This window comes from Crocodylus siamensis, chromosome 2 (assembly GCF_052110815.1).
Source record: "Crocodylus siamensis isolate JL-2025a chromosome 2, ASM5211081v1, whole genome shotgun sequence".
In the NCBI taxonomy this organism is placed as follows: domain Eukaryota; kingdom Metazoa; phylum Chordata; order Crocodylia; family Crocodylidae; genus Crocodylus; species Crocodylus siamensis.
In genome coordinates this window covers 246105088-246125774 of record NC_143396.1, presented here as the reverse complement: position 1 = coordinate 246125774, position 20687 = coordinate 246105088, and the positions used below count along the sequence as shown (strand labels likewise).

Below are 20687 nucleotides of genomic sequence, written 5' to 3'. Positions count from 1 at the left end.
CCCCCTCCTTCCAGGCTGAGAACCACCCAACCACCACCACTGTCTGGGTGAAGTCCCTAAGCCAGTTGGCCACCCACCTGACTGTGTAGGCACCCACTCCACAGCCCATTAGCTTCCCTATAAGAATAGGATGCAAAACTGCATTGAAGGCCTTCCTAAAATCTAGGAAGATGACATTGGCCTCAGCGCCTATGTCAAGGGAGGGTGTGACCTAGTCATAAAAGGCTATAAGGTTTGTCAGGCAAAATCTACCTGTGACAAACCCATACTGGTTTCCTTTCAGCATCGTTTCCCCTGCTGGGCCTTCACAGATGCACTTTGATGATTTTTTCTAGTATTTTTTTTAGGATTTCCTACTAGCCATTTCCTCAAATGGATCTTCATGCTTTTATTGGTGTTAAGCAGCCTACTGCTGGCAAGGCTATAGCTTGTAATGTTTACCTTTGGGAGCCAGTGCATATCCTTCTAAGAAATGCCCCCAGCACCTCTGAGAGTACAAGGGATCATCTCGTTTCTTGCTAAATAGATTGCACTTATCAAAAGGTAAGGCCTCAGTGGTCATTTGTTCTTAGTAAGGTACCACAGTGTAAGAGAGCAAGATTTATCATCAAGAACATTGCCAGTTAGATACTGCCTGCTGAGTTCAGGGCCACCTGTAACTGTATTTTTGTTACCAGCTAACCCTCTACTACAGCAGGCTGAAAGTCTTCCATTAACTCTTCCAGCAATTTATCAACAAACTTAACAGCACCCCACTTAGGCCTTAAGTCATATTAGCCAGCAGTTTAGGACCTTCTTTAATACAAAAGGTCCACTGTAGGGACTCTGATTTTTAGCTGTAAATTTTTACTACACTGGTGAGATCTTTCAATTGTTGCTACTACTGCTAAAAAGCTTAGTACTGGGTGGCTGCGGAACCATTTAAGGTCTCTGGATAATACTTTGTTTTTCACTGATAATTATTTTCAAGTCAATTTTCATAGATATCTGTAATTTATGGTTGAGAACCTTTAATAACACTGTATTCTACCATTCGGCCTGTCAGCAGTTCCAAGGAAATTTATGAAGTGCCTTTCCCCTTCCTGGCTACCTATCTTAAGATAACAGGAGTCCGTCAATCAGCTTTGAAGTGGGGAGCAGTAACTACAGGGATTACCACGAAAAGTTTTGGGGGTCTAACATGTCTTTGTTTATTGCAAGGACCAGTCAACCTATCGCAGAAGCATGCAAGATGTCCAGGAACTTACGCAATCTTGTTCTGCACCTTTTCCATTGGTATTGTTAGCATCAAGATCACTTTTTTCATTAAGTCTTGGAAGTCATAGAATCATAGAGCTGGAAGAGACCTTGAGAGTTTGAGTCTAACCCCGCTGATCTGGGCAGGAATACTGCTGAAAGCAAATGATTTTAGCAAGGTAGGTGTCTGCCCAGTCTTCTCTTGAAGACTTCCAAGATTTGGGACTGCACCACCTTCTTGGGAAGCCTATTCCAGTTTCTGATCAGCCTTACCATAAAGTTCTTCCTTACATCCAACCTGAAACCAACCTGTAACAGTTTACGGCCACTGCTCCTTGTCCTCCCCTGGAGCACCATAGGGAAGTTTTTCTCCCAGCTCCCAATACCCCTTACATACTTATAAATGGCCACCAAGTCCCCCTTCTGTCTTCTCTTCCCAAAGCTGAACAGTCCAAGATACATTATGAGGCAAGACTAAGTTATGTCATCCAGGCCCTTAGTCATTCTTGTGGCCCTGCTTTGGACCCTTTCAAGATTCTCCATGCCTTTTTTGAAGTGAGGTGCCCAGAACTGGATATAGTACTCCAGTTGGGGTCAAGTCCCAGGCCTTGAAGGCCCAGAAGCAGTTGATGACTCAGGGCAGAGAAGTTACTTAACAGCAGAGTTGTTTGTTCAAGACATATGGTCCACATCTATTCTAAATATAGATGAGTCACACCTTTTATCAGACTTTTATCTCAGCAGTACCCATAGATTAACCCCCGCCCCTTCTGTCCTCACAACAGAGGTTTTAATGGATGTTACATGTTCTCAACCACAGAGTCCTAAGGCATACTTTATTCTGAAGGAAGAAAAAACAGCAAGGTATGAACGTGGACAACATCTCTAAAATAACTCCATTTCTTTTAAATGGCTGTGGTTCCTACCTTGAAGCTGCTCAGATAATTCCTTTTTATTTATTGTAATCTTATGCATCCTTGGATCCTCGTATCTTCCCCAATGTCTTTGAATCTCAGTCTTATCCTTTTGGCCTAAAGATATTTGGTGTCATCTCATTTATCATGTGCTCAGTGCTCTCTGTCCTGATTCATTATATGACCACCATCCCAATACAGCTTCTAACAACTTTTGGGTGATTTTTCATGCTGCTGTCATCATTTCTCACACTTCCTACATGCCGACTCCCAGGAATCATTTCAACACTCTAATCTATGCTCCATCTAGTACCATCTCTTCCCTTCAGATCACTACAATTCTGAAAAAATCATCTTTCCTGTTATTTGGGGCCCTTCCCACAGCAAGAAATGTTTAGTAAGTAGCACTGGATAATTCATTATATTTTCTGAAGTTTTAATTCTAAATTTAGTTTAATTCTTGCTAAGAAATAGACTTTCCCCTAAAAAAAAAAAAAAAAAAAATCCAAGTCTTCCCAGATGCTTTTCTCAGGGCCTTAATGTTTTGATCTTTGGGTGGTCTGAACAAGATAACCAGATGAGGGATGGCTGGTGTGAACACTCAAAACCAGCACCAAGAACCTGGTACTTGCTGGGCCTCTTTACTGTGCCCTAAACAAACACTAACACAAAATGTCCCAAAAGACATCCAACAGTTTCTCCTAGATAACTTCCAATGGGATGTCTAATCCATCCGTCATGTGATCCAGTAAGACTGGAAGATCTTCAAGCTCATCCACTGAGATGTACTTCATCTGAACAGGACACAATGCTCAAAGATCCTAGTGCCTCAGAGAAGTGCTCATCTCTGCACTATTTTTCATTTAAAGATGAAGTAAACAAAATCCCTTGCTGAGCAAGATCTTAGTCTGGATACAGTGGAAGGGACGAGCTGCATGTGGATTCCCCCCCACCGAGATGACTGTGGCCAAAGGTGATCTAGGTACCATAGAGGAAATATCTGTGGAAACATATAGGCCTCTGACTTCCACATTTGCACACCAATGATCAGCTAGGTCCTTTGACAGGCTCTGTTATCCATTTAGCTCTTATTATGCCAACCAAAGAGATAACTAGCACACTGAAAGGAAAATGTTCTATTATACTTTCAGAAAGAGACAGGTTGGCTCTCTTAGCAGGTGTGTTGATATGTCTACTGTACTGTGGCATCTGGCACAGAGTAATATAGCAACACTTCCTTCCAGCATTTTAAAAGGTACTGCCAGGGAAAGGATTTTGAATCTCTAAAAGTTACTTCAGCTGTACTAAAGTGCAATGCAAAGCTATTGTCATTGTCACTATCAGTGTGCCAAAATAGCATAGTAATTTGTCAGCACCCGTAGTAACATGGTCCTTGTGATAGCCATTTATTCTGGCTTCAGGGCATCTCTCAAGCTCAAGACTTTTGGAAGTCTGGGTCGTAGAACCAGTTTTTTGGACTGGTGTTGGCTGCAACTTAGCATAAATAGAAACTTGGGTAATGGTGGAAAACAAAAACAAAACTTATGGAAAAGCCTAATTATAACACTTTTTTAAAAAGTTAGCTGGAACAAGGACCATAGACATTACAGGGTCCAATCTTGCAGCCAGGAGCAGGGAAGTAAACTGAGATTGTAGGCCCCCTACCATTCATACTGCTGCTTTATCAAAACCAATTGGAGTTGCAGGACAGTGTACATTCGTGCTGTGTCTGCGACTCACGTGCACAGGATTTCAATCTATATAACAGCAATAAAATAAAGGATAAGACATTGTAGCAATATATAGGTCTCCTTCACCAATGCAACATGTAAACTGACATGGTCATTCTTTACATTGACACTGGTATTAAACATACTTTAGCACATGGTGACCACAATGTTCATGTAGAGGATCCTTCTTCTGGATAGCCTAGAATTGAACAGTTGCAATGACAATCATTGGACTGCTTAAGATTATTGCAGTCTCCACCCAAGGCTGAAAATACCCAGAATCTTAGTTGCATCATTCTTTCAGAAGGGTGAAAGAATACTGATATTAACAACTCTGTCATGAACTGACCATCATCATCATCTTCAAGTACAGACATAATTTTAATGTTAACATTTTATATTGATACAAGCTATTATAATGCAACTGTGACACCTGAATGTTCAGGCAGTACAAATGTAGCAAAACTGTTGTCACTTTAGCCCTGTTTAAATTTAAGGCTAAAGTTTTAGGAATTTAGTTAACTTGTCTGGCTGCAGAAGAACTCAGACAAAACAATGACAGTGTAACACCTGGAGTAAACCCCCCAAAACAGTGAATCCCTATCCTCTTTTGAAATGGTTAGAAAGTTATGTTTGTTCATAGCCTCTGAGATTAAGACAAGTTGTGAAGCTGTTTTGAAAGCTCATCGTCAAAACCTGATGTAACCAGTGACATTTCTGGGCAGCAGGAAGGAATAATATAGTTTGAATGCTTTGCCAGAAGTTTTATCCATCAGCTTCATTCTCAAAGATTTATTAAAAATTTAAAAATAAACAAAAAAGTGATAAAACTTTTAATATAAAAGTTGAACATGTGTATAATGTTATATTAACAGCATACACATCACAATATACATAACTTATTTCAAGATTAGATTTCCATGAAAGAACAGAAATAATACAATTCTTTGTTCTCAAACATTTGGTGTAGTGGACAGGGGCTGATATTTTCATACGTGTTTTCATAATTCTAATCCTTTTTTTGCTGAGCAGCTTAACCAAAATAGTAGATAGAGATGAGACACAGAACTTCTAATAAACAGCCAGTACATTTTGTCATTTTCAGTGAGCCTGTTTTTCCTCAGGGTATAGACGCACATGGATTGGGGGATGAATATGGCACTAAAGGTAAGTTTTAAATATTGCATGTATCAATATAAAGGGAAGTGACCTTTGTTGTGCTTTTATTTTTTAAATAGTCAACATACTGGACTTGACTTTTCAAATGTTAGCAGTTTAAAAGAAATGCAAAAGATCAAAGAAAACACAATGAACTCTGAAAAACTAAGCATAACCAGTTCATAATGAATCACTGCTTAGTTTCACCATTGCATTTACTTGAACAAGATAATGGGGTGATATTGCCTTTAAAAGTTTAATGGGCAACTAAACTGAACATTATACACAGTAAGCATCTTAGTATTTTATTCATTGCATTCTTTATACAGATTAAGCTTCACTGATATTTATTTCACTGCAGTTTTCTGTTGGTGGTGCAACACAAGATTACATTAATTATAAACAAAAAACAGAGAATTTTGACTTTTTAAAAATTATATATATATTTTTTTCAGTTGACAAATAGCATCACAATTACCGTAGAAAAACTGAACTCAGCAGGGAAGCTAAGGTCAATTTTTTTTCTAAAATCTCCAATATATATATATATATATATTTATACACACACACACACATATATATACACACCAGAGATATTAGAGGCTAAATTCCAGTACCTTAAAAATAAACCTGTCTATGGAAATTTCTAGCAACCAGTATTCAAATAATGAAGAAAACATACACGGTAAACATGGTCCTCTTCACCGAGATCAGACATCTGTCATTTATTTACACTATATTTGTTAAAAACCCATAAGGTTGTATGTGTAATGAAATTGAAAATAATCTGTAAAAGGTTACTTAACAAAACGCCACTCAAAACTTATTTTGTGTGTGGGGGGGGGTTTAAAAATATTCAAAGAAAGAACATCTTAGTAGCAAATCTGACTATAATAAAATACATTAAATACTACTTCAAGATAAAGTGTCATTGTGAGATGGTAAAGCCAAAATAATACATTTTCATTTTTTTTTAAATCAAGGTACAGTTATTACTGTAAAATGCTTAAGTGTAAAAATATGTTTTTATGGTTTGGATTCTCTTTTAAACTTAATAACTTCATTAGCCCAAATATGCAGGATCGTTTTATAGCAGTACTAAAGATAGCAATATAGAAAGCTTTATTACAAAGTTTTATTAAGTAGCAATGCTATTATTTTTAGTGTCTTTACTTACTTTTACTATATGCATGTGTATATACATATACACAAACATTCCCACACATACCTGTAATATTTTATTAACTAAAGACTTCACAGGAACTTTGAAAAGGCCAACAGCATGTCATATGCCAAGTCTTTTTTTTTTAATTAATCTTCTAGTAAGTGCTGGCAACATAATCCAACCAAGCCAAATCCAACAGCAAAACCTCACTGCCGAAAAAGATTTGTAGTACTATAGACAAAAAATAGGTGATACTGCACATAATTTATCTAAAATATGATTCATTTGAAACTGATTGTGGAAAACTAAATAAAATGATAGTTCTGAAATTAAAGATTAGCTTAACATTATGGCAAACAGAACCTATGCTTTGCAAAAGTTTAAAATAAGGTTCACAGCAGCAAACCTGAATACAGTTTTACCAGACAGAATTTAAATATGGATATAATGGATAAAATATTTTTAAGCCTACTTCCATTAGAAATAGTCAGACTTGTTCCCTGTACAGTTTGATGCTTTGTCCATACCATATATAGTAGAAAAATAAATTCTTTAGCAACCTAGAAACAGTTTATAAAACTCTTGAAGTTTAATTTTTCTTTGCTAAACATGCCATTGTTAAACTGGGAGCTATAAATAAAAGCTATATTGACAACAGATGTAATGTAGAACAAGTTAAGAATACTACAATTTACAGGACAGACTTTATTGTACTTTATCAATTCCTGTGTGCTTTGCAATAGGAATAGGGGTTATTTGTTTGTTTGTTTTTGTTTTCTTAGAAAAGATAATTACTTGCAAGAATATAACACAAATATCAAGATAATTTATATTATACATGTACTTCAACAGCAGCCTGGTTTATGGTATCATATTACCTAGAATGATAACCCAAGTCATAATTAGAAGTACAATACCTAGGACATAACTGGGAAAGGCAATTTTTATTTTAAGAAAATGGAGCAAATCAAAAACTCTTAAGAGTCTTAACTCTCAAAATCAGCTATTTACTATCATACACAGAAGATGATCTTAAACTTTCATTATGAATGAAGATGACAACAGTGACCATCATAAAGCCTTTTTTTAAAAAAAACTACACAAAACAAGTCCTAGCAGCTTAGTGAATCAAAATGTTGGGGTTCTGTTTTTGTGGGGTTTCGGGTTTTTTTTTTCTTTTCAGACCAAAAAAGCTATATTTTGAGCGTGAAAGAAACTGTTAAGAAAAATCTCACAAATACTGTTTAACTATGGCCTCCCCTCTGCTATGATGTGTACTCTATTTTTTTTAACCAATAACAAGCTGTTTAACCAAAATATTTTTTTTAATTTAAGCAGCATTCTTTTACAGCAAAATTGGTACCAATGTAAAAGAAAGAATTAAAAGTGGTGCAAAAACAAAATCATTTTGAATTTTTAGTACAATATACTGAGGAAAAGAAACATGAATACAAGTTTATGTGATTTTTATATATACAAATTCCAAAGAGGTTAATTATCAGTACCCAAAGTATTTATTGCTATTGATTAGCAATGCATTTTGTATATCTTTAAAGGGCCACATAAAAATAGATTTAAAGACTAGATTAAATTGAAGTCCTAGATTAAAACATTGTTTGGTTTAGAGAATTTTACTACAACAAAGTCCATGTTTATGTATGAAAAGTTATATAAACTTATATGAAAATGCCATGAACTATTTCCTACATACTACATGTATTCCCAAGTGGGAAAAAATAAAATATCTAAAATATTTTAGATTAAGTTTACAAGACCAGAGATGATCTTTTAAACATGCAGCTGTTTACAGAATTAACCTTATTACAAACTGTTTAGTTTTGGAATGGAACATAAGGAAATAAGTAGGCAACATCAATTTTTTTGTACAATATTTGAAACTCACTTTTACAACAAGCATGTCCTTGGTATTGTGCTGTAAGAAAAAATAAGCAGGTTTACCCACCCCTCAATGAATTTTCCACAGGTTTACTTACAAGTAAATATGGAAGGTGTGGGATTGTAATATTTTGAACAGTGCATTTTGCATTCTTTCAGAACCATCCCAATCATACCATTCCATAAGTAGCTGGGAGGTTACAAAATAAAACCATCACTGGGCTTTTGTTGTCTACACGGAATGCCTGAATGTGAATAAAATTGCCGAAAATAGCACATTAAATAACAAAAACAGCCATAAAGCAGGCTGTAAGCACTGAATGTTTCATGTGTGTGTTTTTAAATCATTAAATTTCTATAGAAAAGTTTTATTCACAATATATGTGACCAACTGTCACAGGAATGATATAGTGATTTGCAATAAGGTTTCATGCAGCAGCAGCTTTGTACTTTATAGCTATTTTTGTTTGTAAAAACTAAACCTCTCCAGTCATGCTTATCACATTGTTTTGATCTGCAGTGTGTATGAATGAAAAACACAGTATGGGTTATAACAAAAAAGTCCCTTCAGTTTGGATGCGAATCATTTTTCATAAATATAAAGTTCATTATTGTATCCTGAAACATGCATGTCTATAGCTTTTCTTTTCTGTTCAATGCCAGGCTGCCTGCAATCATCTTCTATTTATGGAATACCAAGAGGATCTGCTGGTAATTGTGGTTGTATCAGCTGAGGTTGCAATGGTGGTGGTAACTGAAGAGGTACCATTGGTTCCACCATCTGAACTGGGTTGGAAGGTGGTGGCTGACATGTTGTCACTGAGTTAGGTGTTTCTACAATATCTCCATTGTAAAAGAAGAACTGGCACTGTTGAATGAAGGTCTCTATTACCGACTGATGAATCTTGGTGGTAGACAGAAACTCTCTGTTTTCAAAATCAGGCCTCATCAGAGTTGGCCAGAAACAAATTGATAAATTGTCAGCAGTCATAAGATTGGTTTTATTTTGCTGGCTAACCCTGAAATGAGAATATTTTTTTCAGAAACCATTCAAGAAGAGCAACTGAATATTATATACAACAAACAGATTTGATTTAGATTATTTTAATAAGTGTATACATGAAAACTGTCCTTTATGATTAATTTTTTTTAAAATATCCATTAAAACACATGCCTCGATTCTTAGCTCTGTTACAAGAGATGCAAATCCAGAAATCCATAAGTTTCACATTAAATGTATAAATACTTTCAGGTCACTTTTAGGTGAATACATTATTTGGGAGATATAATGGAATAGGAGAAAACACATCCTGTGTAAATGTCATTTGGAGCCTTTCTAAAGATGCACTGTAAGCTTAACAAAAAGTTAGTGGGCTTTATACAAGAATCACCGAGTGAAATTCTGCAGTCTTTGTTACACAAGTAGGGCAGACTGGCTCATTCTAATAACTTTCTGGCCTCAAAATCTATAAAACTCATGGGCAAGCTTTGCCTTTAGCTCTGTAGTTTCTTCTTCAGCAACAGGCCAAACTTTTAGACTCACTCTTCAGGAAGTTCCAGAAGGCAAGCTAACTTTATTTAAATTTAAAATTTGTTTAAAGCTTTGTCTTCAGCTGTAGTTATTAGGATATTAGGACAGTGAAATTTTACCAGTAAACAACTGGCTTCGTATTCAACAAAAAAATGTTCTTAAATATGAGAAAGCTTGTAATCTAGGTCTAATAAATTATCAGGAAAGAGTCCTTTGTTCTCTAAAGGGCCTTATTATACGTTAACTTATGAGCTACTCAAATGTTGATCAGTGTTAGTGCTAGCTCGAGTTTGGAGCAGTCACGTGTTTAGGTCTACAGGGGCCTGAAGGACTGAAAGGTAAAAATCTCTCCCCCACATTCCAGGCTCCCCCCTGCCCCTAAGGCTCTCTCTGTTTCTCCCACCCCCTAGGGCTCTTTACCCCACCCCCCTGCTTACTTGTAGCTGCTTGTGCCCAGGGAGCCATTCCCCCGCACACACCTGACTGTTGCTCTTCTCCAAGCTGAACCTGGCCCAGACAGCAGCAACAGTAACAGCAGCAGCCAGGCAGGTGGGTTAACTCTTCCCTGCCTGCTCAACTGGGCCACTATCGGTGCACAAGTAAGGAGGCAGGGAGCCAATGAGCAGGGATCTGGGGTGCTGGGGAGAGAGGGGGTGGTGGGATGTTTACACTAATTTATAGCCTAAAGTGACTGCCACTTTAGGCTACATGTTAGTGCAACACAAGCTAGGTAACACAGATCAAAGAAAAACCTAGGCTCAAGTGGCATAACTTTAAAGCTGCCTAAAGAGAAATTCATAGATTGTTCGGGGCTGGAAAGGACTTTGCGGATTCATCGGGTCCAGCCCCACTGCTTTAGGCAGGAGGACAACTGGGGCCAAGTGACTAGTTTCACGTTAGTATGTGAATGATACAGATGGCTCCAAGAGCCGCCTAAAATTAACACGTAACAAGGCCCTAAGCTGTAAAACTGCAATTAAGCAGCTTCTGTTTGCACTTTTGATTCTTCAGTTTAAAGGTTTCTGACAAACGTGTGGAAACTGATCCACTGTCATATATTGAAACAGTACACCATTAACTGATAATGCATTTTATGTATCTTCCTATTTGGGATTCTAATATTTTCTATTCCGTGTTCTTAGGGTGCAAACAGATGTTGCCCTATATTGGCAAAATTTGTTATGGTTCCATAAAGACCAAGCAAACAGACATCTATGTCCCACCACAAATGACCAAATTCTGCAGCCATAACATAGGTGGTATAATTTGTACTACTATTTTTGTAGATGATGCCTCTTTGCTTTAAAGCTGGAGACAAGAGCTGCCTGTGCCCTCTGGTCATCTGGGGCAGGCATACCCTTGGGGCTTAGGGGCCCATTCATGCATGCCCTGGGACTTCCCATTTCTGGGGTGTGCAGGATCAGGCCCCTGAAGCTACATGAGCACCTGCCTGGGTTCCCCCATTTGAGATTCTTCCCCAGGTATGCACCAACACTGCAGTGCAGCCTCAACCCTGAGACCACCAAATAGCTGATTCGTGGCCTCAGCCCCAGCACTGCACCAAAACATCAGCCCCAAACAGGGGACCCCAAAAGCCTGGTTCAGCTTTCTCTGCTTAAAAGAGATGCCGCCCAGAGATTTCCAGGCACATCTCTACAAGCAGAATACACTTGCCTATTGTCCTGCAGGATCAATGGGCAACATGTTACACCCAATGAAGTGGATATGCTGTGCCAGCACACATACCAGCACAGCTGATCCACTTTATTTGGTAATGTCTATTTTTGCCCTTACTTAGGTATGTAATCTGATGAAAATACAATACCAGTCTTCTAAGTAAAACAACTAAGAATTTCACTATTTCAGCAATTACAATCTCTAAATAAGCAACCATGACCTTTGAAGTGGAAAAAAATATCACTTGACTGGTTGCCTCCCAACAATTTGTTTTTCTCTCCAGAATGACAAATAATAAGTATTTTAGATGTTTTATCTGAAAATTAGGAGTTTTATCTATTATTGGTTTTAACCAAACATTAATATTTGCCAAGAAAGAATTATAAAGAACGTTACATGACAGAAATAGTCAGTTAATAAATCTAACAGACAATTGTAATATTCATTAGTAAAGAAATAAACAAACTAAGTATTAAGATTGTCACATAAAATGCTCTCAAATGCAGAATAAAGGATAAATATTTGCATGAGATTATATTTGTTATATTTTAACACAATCCACTCTGGATATATTATGTCCAAAGATACCAAATGCTTTTTCCTGAGTTAGAATCATGCACCTCTTTCTGAAGGAACAAAACTTCTTATGTTTAAAAACTTCAAAAGCACATAGGTGTCAGATTGCATTTTGCTTAATGGCTTCAAAGGAGTTTTTTTCTCCAGAAGTCTCTTCTATATATAATTGTTTCCTAACGCACACTCAAGAAGTAAACTAATAAGTCAGTTTGTTACCAACTGAATAATTAAACACTTAACTATAAACAGGCTAAGAACAAAGTAAGCATCTTAAAGATGACCACTTAGTAATTCAACATAAATCAAGCCTTTCGTCATTAAAACCATCATAGATTTTTTACCCCTTTTCTTTCCAAAGTTCAACACAGTCTTCAACTGTTAACTCAAGTTCTTTCCTTTGAGCTTCATACCTAACCCTCTCAAACCTAACTCCTACTTTCTATATTCTCACCAAACTGGTCTCACTAAAGTTACCAACAACAATTTTACTAAGTCTTCTTTGTGGTACTCCAAGGGAGGCAGAGCACAGCAGCTCAGCCCTCAGGGCAGATGCAGTATATGGGATGGTGCCAAATGCAATAGTGCAATCAGATGTCACTGCAGTGATGGATATTCCTGCATGGCAGACATCCCCCTGCCCCTAAAATCAGCCCCTGTCACTCTCTTTCACCCCTAGTTACACTACTACACACCATCCTTTTTGACACTGTTGATCATGCTCTTTTTAAGATTGTATCTGCTCACAGATTTGATGACTCTGTCCCTCCTGGTTAGTCCTATTTCATTACTTGCCTCTTCAGTGTTTGTTTGGGAAGATTCTTCTCGGCTTACTCAAAGCAGACCACATTGTAGCAGGTTTCATCACTGGTCCCTGTCTCTCTTCTCAGAGTTATATCTCTGTGCAATTTCTTTTTCAAACATCTCAAAGTTGACAACACCCAGATTAAATGAATATTTCCTTTCAGGGTTTGTTTTTCTTGTGTGTAAACTACATTTCAGCCTGCCCTTTTGACATCCACTCACAGATGTTCACTCATTAGCTTAAATTCATTACATCTGAAAACAAAGTCCTTAATATTTCTCACAAGCTCTCCCTGCCTCCTTTATCAGTTATCATTTAAACCGTAAGGTTTGTGCTTTGTATTCAACTAGGCCCCCCCAAGCCAAACTGAAGAACTGCCAAGTCTTTTTGCACAGATTCTCTAAAATCTACCTCTCCTCTTTCCACACTACTAAAAATTCTCATCCACACCTTCTACTTACCTCTTCTGTGCCTCAACATCTTCCTTACTGCCCTGACAAAAGTTAACTTACTTCCTTATACACATTTAAAATGCTGCAGAAGTGATGAGTCCTGGTTCACTATTTAAACCTTATCACATTCTTCTAATCTAAAAGCTCCACTGTCTCCACTACAGTAGTTACACACTCTATTCAGTTTTAAGGCCCTTCGTGTCCTATCCTACCCATCATCTCACAAATTATAAAGCCACTGATACCAACCTCTAATCTGTCAGTAATGTCAGTGCTTATTGCTCTTTCATCCTATATTCTAAGAAGGTATACAAGGAGAAAGAGCTGTCCATTAAAAAAAAAAAAACCCTCCGAGATTCAACATTATTCTTTCAAATCATTCCTTGAAAGTTATGTCTATCTACAATACACTCAATGACTGAACAGCTCATGTACTGTAACAGCTGTTTACTGTGCTATGCATTAGCACCTTTTGACACATTCCCTTGGCTGCTGTTTTATTCTTGTAGAATTGAGGCACTTTTTTGCAACTGTACGGGGGCAAGGAAATGGTAGCTTTCACATATTTGAGAAAGTAAGATTCCTTTCGTCCAAGGCTGCCTCTAAAATAGCATTTTCTTGAATGGAATTTGGCTTTGCATAGTGCATGAATCTGCCATCTTGATCCAATTCCAAACTTTCAGAGCTAGAAATCTTGATATCCACTTAAAAGTGGAGATCTTTCCTTGTGCTAAGAAAGGATATTCTATACTTAAAGTTATTTTTGCCTTTTCCTCAGTTAAGAATCTGAAAAGGGCGTTTTAATGAAGATCATTTTGATTCAACTGACAATTCAGAGGCTGATTTGGATCATTTGAACTCAACACAATTCACTTAAAAAATACAAATCACATGGTTAGCTAAACCAAACTTTCAGGGCACTTTATTGTACAATGCTCTCCCAATCAAATCAAGTAGTACACAACCGCATTAATACCCAGTAGAATGTAATACTATGTTTAACCAACCCAAATTCAGAAATGCTAATATGGTTGAATGTTTAACCTTGTCATTTTCTGTACATACGTATAAAGAAGTGTATTATAACATTATGTTGTGCTATTTAAAATATTGTAGTAAGTTTTATATACAAAGATCAGATAAATAATTAATAACCTAATAGTACTTACCAACCAAAATATCAGGGAAAGTTTATTAAGCAAATGAAAACACTTCAAGTGAAAAAAACCTAAAATTTAAATATAGCCCCTTCTACACACAGCATCCATTGTAAAATTACCTAAGTGCACAATTAAATTTAGACTGGCTACATATGCCAATTAATTACAGTATTTTTAAAAGGTTCAACAGGTTATACAGTTATTGCTCAAAAATGTGTAATAACTTTATAGCTGGTTTCTACCCAGCTTTAACGTGCACATGTAGCCCATGCCCACACAGCTAGGAAACCACAGCTACTACAATCTCCCAGCTGTGGAGGAAGGGGTGCATCATACCCCACAGCTGGGAGACCCAGATGCTTCAATCCCCTAGCCACAGGGGCACCCCACAGGTCTTAGATGGGACTCAGCCCTGACTATGTACCACACGAATAAGGCTGAGAGTTCTGTCACAGCTGCAGGAGCTTGCTATTTGCTGGTGCAGGGGGAGCCTGAGATGGTCATCTCAGGCTCCCCTTGCATCAGCAATAAGGTACGATAAAATCTTATGCTGGATTCCACAATCACACTTCTTGCTATGCACATGTAGCATGGCAGAGGAAGTGCGACTATGCGGATCTTATGCCAGAATCCACGCTACCTTTTTACCTGTACATGCAGAGGAGCTGTATTGCTAAGATTTTTTTTAAAAACTGGATAAAATAGTAAATACTCTCAACTAACTTGCACAAGTAGGAATTCAATTTAGTTATTTCTAATTTTTACAATGGCACTTAATTCAAATTCAATGCGCTTCACGCCCAAAACCTGCATGGGCTGAATAACTAAACTTATTCCATCACCGAATATTACCTACTTGCACATATATACACACACAGATTCAGTGTGCAACTGCTAATCCAAGATTAAAATAAATTCTGTGTTTTGCTAAAATAATGGAATAACTTTAAAAGCATTATTAAGCTTTCAATGCTGGAGATGAGATTTGAGGTGCAAATTTAAGATATACACTAGAACTGAAATACATATTTTCAAAATTTTTTTTATTAAATTGTATTTACATGTTATGAAATAAGACAGAAGATGCAAAAAGATTAAATATTATTAACACATTTTAATGTTAGTTAATTCACTGTATGGATTTGTGCTGCATTTTAATGATGTAATCCCTGAATCTAACTATTGTGTGCAACTAGAGAAATATGCCACATATAGCCTAATTTTTTTGCATCCAATGAAAGAGTCATGGGTGAAGCTCCCATATTCTACTAAATCAGAGCATTTTATTTTAAAGAGGACAAAATTACTATGTCCCCTTAACTGATTTTTATGTCTATAATTAATTTACTTACATTTTTCATCTGTCTGGATACCTGTTCCACATATGTAATAACATACAAGTAACATACCACAACAAAAGTTTCAGTTTAATCAGAGTTTAACTTGTAATCATTAGTAAAATTTTATCAGAAAAAAAATACCAAACCTGTTTAGATGAGTTATTACATATTTGAAGACATCATAGTTCACAGGATGGAATTTCTTCACGATTTCTTTTAACTCATGAAGTCTTTCAGTCTTATCCAGGATCTCTGTAGATATAAACAATAAAGTTCTTACAGAAGAATTAATTTTTTTTTTTTTTTTTTTACATGAAGTGTTTCTAATTCTTATCTGTAGTATTCAAGGGCTCCTAAGATACTAAGGGATATAATGTACCCATACTATAAAGAAATATTCAAGTGAGAGAGTATTTTATACGTTCTTCATGTAACCACCATTATATTTTTACTTCTCCATCACAGGAAATTAACGTGATCTGTGTCTGCTTACAGCTTTGTGCATTTCAGTAGTAGTATGTGTCTACAGTAGAAAAAGTCACTTAATAGCTCATTTTTCACTTCTAAAATGATCAAAAACTCATTGTAGGAGGGTCTTACTGTCCAATTCTCTTCTATTTGCAAAACATTACTATTTAAACTATTTCAGTAGGACTTGATTGAAGTTTTCCCAAAATCTGGGGGGCTGTACTCATGAACTAAAAATGTTCTAAGCCTGTTACTAGTCCAACATTACCTTCCTTCCCTCAAAAAACCCATATTTTAAGAACACCACATAAAAAATTTAAAATTAGAAGCTGGAAGAAGTAAGCAAAATAACTATATTAAGATAAAGTACAGAAAACAGTATAACAGGGTAGTCAGTAACTTTCTAAGGCTGTGGGCCTGACTGACACAGTTAGGATCATAGGTGGGCAGTCATGCAGACTTTAAGACCAAATCACTGCTGCAATTTTTCACCTGCAGTAGTACAGGCTTTATCCAAATCTTTGAAAAGAACAGCGGCAAAGATCACCTGAAAAATCAAATTGTGATTTGAAGGTGACCCAACAGCATTTACATAGAAATGCTGGCAAGCAAAGAAAAAAAAAAAAACAAACTTAAAAAAGCTTATGGCTTTTTTAAAAAGCTCTTCACAAGCTTTTTAGTAGTATCTGTGAAAGAAAGGGACAGAAGAGTATGTGCCTAGTTTCTCCAGGAATGCATGCAAGTGATACATCTCTGACTACTGTTTGGGAAACATTTTGTGGCCCCCAAAACATCAAAAGGATCAGCAGTTTTATCATTTCTGAGTTGCATGTGCAGTAGAAGACCTTAAGCTCTCTCTTGATTCTTTAGAAGAAATCTGGTTAGATAAAAATACTTGTTTATACTTTCTTAAAACAGTGAGAAAATAGAAGCTCACAGAATTGGAACAAACAAGAACGCTATTATATACTTCTCTTGAAAACCCACTAAAGTATGTTCAGAGGATTTTCAGCACCGATAGGCAGAAAACAGACAAATACTAGTCATAGTGAAACCTGTAAACACATGGCCCATAATGGGCAAACATACTGATAGGGACCTACTCCAAGGACAGGTTAGTGCAGTCCGTTTGAGTAAGATAGGGGTTTGGTTTCCCTCAGTACAGATTCTTTTTCAAGTTACAGGGAGCCACTACAATTGATACATTTCGACTTCCTCTTCACTCAGACAGCTGAGCTGTGCCTTTCTTTCCCATTTCCAATTATTCCCCTTTGTTCACCATCTTTAAATAGGTCTGACAAGCAACACCAAACAGGGCCCCAAACAATTCACCAAGAAACCCTCTGTTGTCCCCTCTCTCAGCCTGTTGCACATGGCCTCCCATAGGTGGAGGTCCAGCTAGATAAGGGTGCCCTGCGCTTCATCTGCATATAAATTCCTGGTGGATCCCAGGACTTGTGACAAGAACACCTGGTTCCAGTCATGGGTGGGGGGAGTCTAATTAGCACATGAATCCTTGGGTGGAAGGGGGAAATCTAGAGTGCACACACATACTAAGAAGTGCTGAGCTGCAGGGTGACCATGGCTTGAAATCCTGTAGACTCTGCTGGGGCCCAACCCAATGAACTATATGGCAAGTCATGAGCATTTTGGCTTTGAATTAATATAACACAGTTTATACCGTATACGAGTAGGTACAAAAGTGATGCTTAAAAGTGCATCTATGGAGTACTTTTGCTAAAACTTGCAGCAATTTCAAATGCACCAATTCTAGATGAACCAAGTCTACAGGTATTATATTAGGGATTTAAATATTGGAAAAAATATGTTTCCCTACTCTAATTATATCAGTTTATTGTTAGGGGTACACTGATAAAAAAAATGTTGGGCCGATACCAATAGCCGATTAACAACAAACCATAGCGGCCCATACCGATCCAAATGCCAATATGCAAGCCTGGCAGCTTAAAGAGCAGCGTCCTGCTGGTAAGTCTGTTGCGGGGGAAGAGGTGTGAGGGAGGGAAAGAGTGTGGGAGAAGGCATATCAAGGCCCCTGTGGTGACGGAGTGGAACTGGGGGAGCAGTTCCTGCTGCTGTACACACCCCTGGGGTAGGCATCAGTGACACATACATCCCAGATCTGCACACAGTGGTGAAGGTGGGGGGACGTGGCAGTGGCAAGCCCTGCTAGACAACACAGCTCACATGAAGCCCTGTGCTGGGAGGGAGAGAACACCTGTGAACAAGCAGATTAACTGATCAATTGATGAGCTGTTAAGCTGCCTGCTGTTTTTCTTTTTAACCATTACAGGTACTAGTCCCCTTCTGCCTTCCCCCACGCCCTCCCCTCCTCTCTTCCTGCCACCTGCCCGGCCACCTTCCAGTTTCTGCTGGGGCACTGGATGGCTTCTCTTCCACCCCTTCCCTGTCAGATTGCATCCTGCCCCATGCTAAACAATAACTAGTGAGCTAGCTAGTTATCACTGGGCTTATCGGTTAAATTAATAATCACTTAACCTTTCACATCCCTATACTATATGCAAATTACAGGTAAATTATTTCAGTCATTTTTTTCAAATTCACTCCTTACTTCCATGTGCTCAGGAAAAGGAGGATCTAATAGTAAGGAAGTAGATGGGGCTGTGAGAAAGTGTTGGGGGTGGGACAGAGCACAAGGGGGCCACCTGACCCCTCCAAAGTTATTTTCCATGCTGTAACAGAGGGAGAGGGACAAATTCAAAGCAAGCCTCCAATAATTAGATTCTAAACCTGGAAAATTTATAACAAAATGTTCTATATATAGAATCTAACTAATGGGGGGTTGTCTTATATTTGACAACTGAAGCTGTTCACAGGCATTCGTCCTGCAGGACAGCAAGCAGAGCTGGCCCCCTGCCTGCAAGGACCAGAAGTGTTCGTGGGTGTTCTGCAGGACAGGGGGTAGTTCTATTTGCTGCCTTTTACCCTGCAAGACCCAGGGCTATTCCCAGGAGCCCTTCAGCCAGAGCACTGGGGCTCTTGCCAGTGTTATAGCTGCAGAGGCCGGGTTTCTCATCTGGGCTTTCAGAACACAGGCAAGAGTCCAAACTCTAGCAATCTCTGCAGGACCTGGACCTGCAGCCAGAACACCATGCTGGAGCAGAAGCACAGCTAGCAAAGTTGGAGCTCTGCTGGCCCTCTGACCATGACAGACTCCCTCTGCTCAGTAACACCAAGCAGCTCATTGGCAGGATCAGGCAGGGAGCAGAGTGCCTGGGGTCTCCCTACTAAGTGGGCTGTCAACATCAGGCCTTGGCCTGGCCAACACAGCCATTTATCCAGGCCTGCCACCCCACAGCTGACCTCCCAAAAAGGGCAAGGCTAGCCTGAAGCTTCCAGCAGGGCCTGACCCTCTGTCAACTCCTGACTGGCCCCTCCAGCGTCAAGAGGTCACCTGACTCTCCACTTCTCCCATATAGACTGCTACACAGGGACAATATACCCAGGCAACAGGGCTCAACCTGATCCCAGACCACTTTGATTTTTCCCTCTGGCTTAGTCTTTGGTGCATTCAGCTTGCTCCTCTTGACCCTGGTGGGCATCACAATCTGAGTGGCTCCAGACCTGACCACCCATGATCCAGCATGACAGACAGGCAAACACCTCTGCTCCCCCTATAAAGACAGAGGTTTTTCCCCATCTGGGGAAATTCCAGCTTAGACATGTTTCACTATATAGAGAGGAAGAAATCTAGAAGACAGCTGACGTGATGGGGGGAAGAAAGGGGCATTCAAAGTTTGCCAAGAAGAAAAGAACTGCAGTGTGTGTTAATTCTACAGAGATCTGAAAGTAGAGAGGACTCTGCTCCAGAAATAAAGCCAGAAGGGGTTCCAAGTTATATCTGTTCAAATATTTCTTAATATAAGTAAAAAAAATAAGTTTTCCCTATTTTGTAGTATTAAGGATCATTTTCTCACCCCTCCACCTCAAAGCCTTCAATAAATTCTAGCATGTATAACTACATTTTTAGCCCCTATACTTCTGACTAGGAAGACATAGTCTCTGAGGAACAAACAGCCCAATTCTTACCTAACCTTAAGCAATATCATTGACAAAGTGTTTCCATTTAGCACCGAAAAGCTTCAAACCTGAATGAGTCTGCAGGCAGAGCATATACTCTTTATAAATCTTCCTCTGAAACTCGGTTACAGATAACTATTGCTAGCTACTGCTGAGATACTGGCAAACATATTTTACAAGTTACAATAAACAGCAGGCTGCAGAATATTTATGAAAATACAGTTCGAGTTGGCACATTGTTTTTAGAAATACATTCATAAAGATAGTATTTTAATAAACTAATTTGAAGCTCTGGGGTACTGTAACAACTAAATATATTCTCAAATATGCTCAATTGAAATTTAAAATAACAACACTGGCAACGTCCAACAATAAATTTTAATCTAGACTCCTTTCTAAAACTGGCAATTATATAAATAAGTATCTTTTTTCAAAATCCTTCATAATTTAAGTTAAAATAAAAAAAACACACATTTGTCTGAGGAAAATGTACCAAGCAATCCCACTAAAACCACTGAGAAGT

At 38.1% G+C, this 20687-nt stretch overlaps 1 protein-coding gene across 4 annotated transcripts in view; it reads right to left on the bottom strand.

Annotated features, from left to right (window-relative positions):
• The window catches only part of ARHGAP5 (Rho GTPase activating protein 5), a 123154-nt gene that overhangs the window by 49479 nt on the left and 52988 nt on the right, over nucleotides 1-20687 (bottom strand). For 3 of the 4 annotated variants that reach the window (XM_090033575.1, XM_090033573.1, XM_090033574.1), the window contains 2 exons: nucleotides 15784-15889; nucleotides 4700-9118 (listed from right to left, as the gene is read on the bottom strand). In XM_090033575.1, coding sequence (XP_089889701.1) covers nucleotides 8785-9118; nucleotides 15784-15889 — 440 coding nt within the window. In that variant the 3' untranslated portion in view covers nucleotides 4700-8784. Of the gene's footprint in view, nucleotides 1-4699; nucleotides 9119-15783; nucleotides 15890-20687 lie in introns of those variants that run through there. The other variant, XM_090033577.1, reaches the window with a different exon arrangement.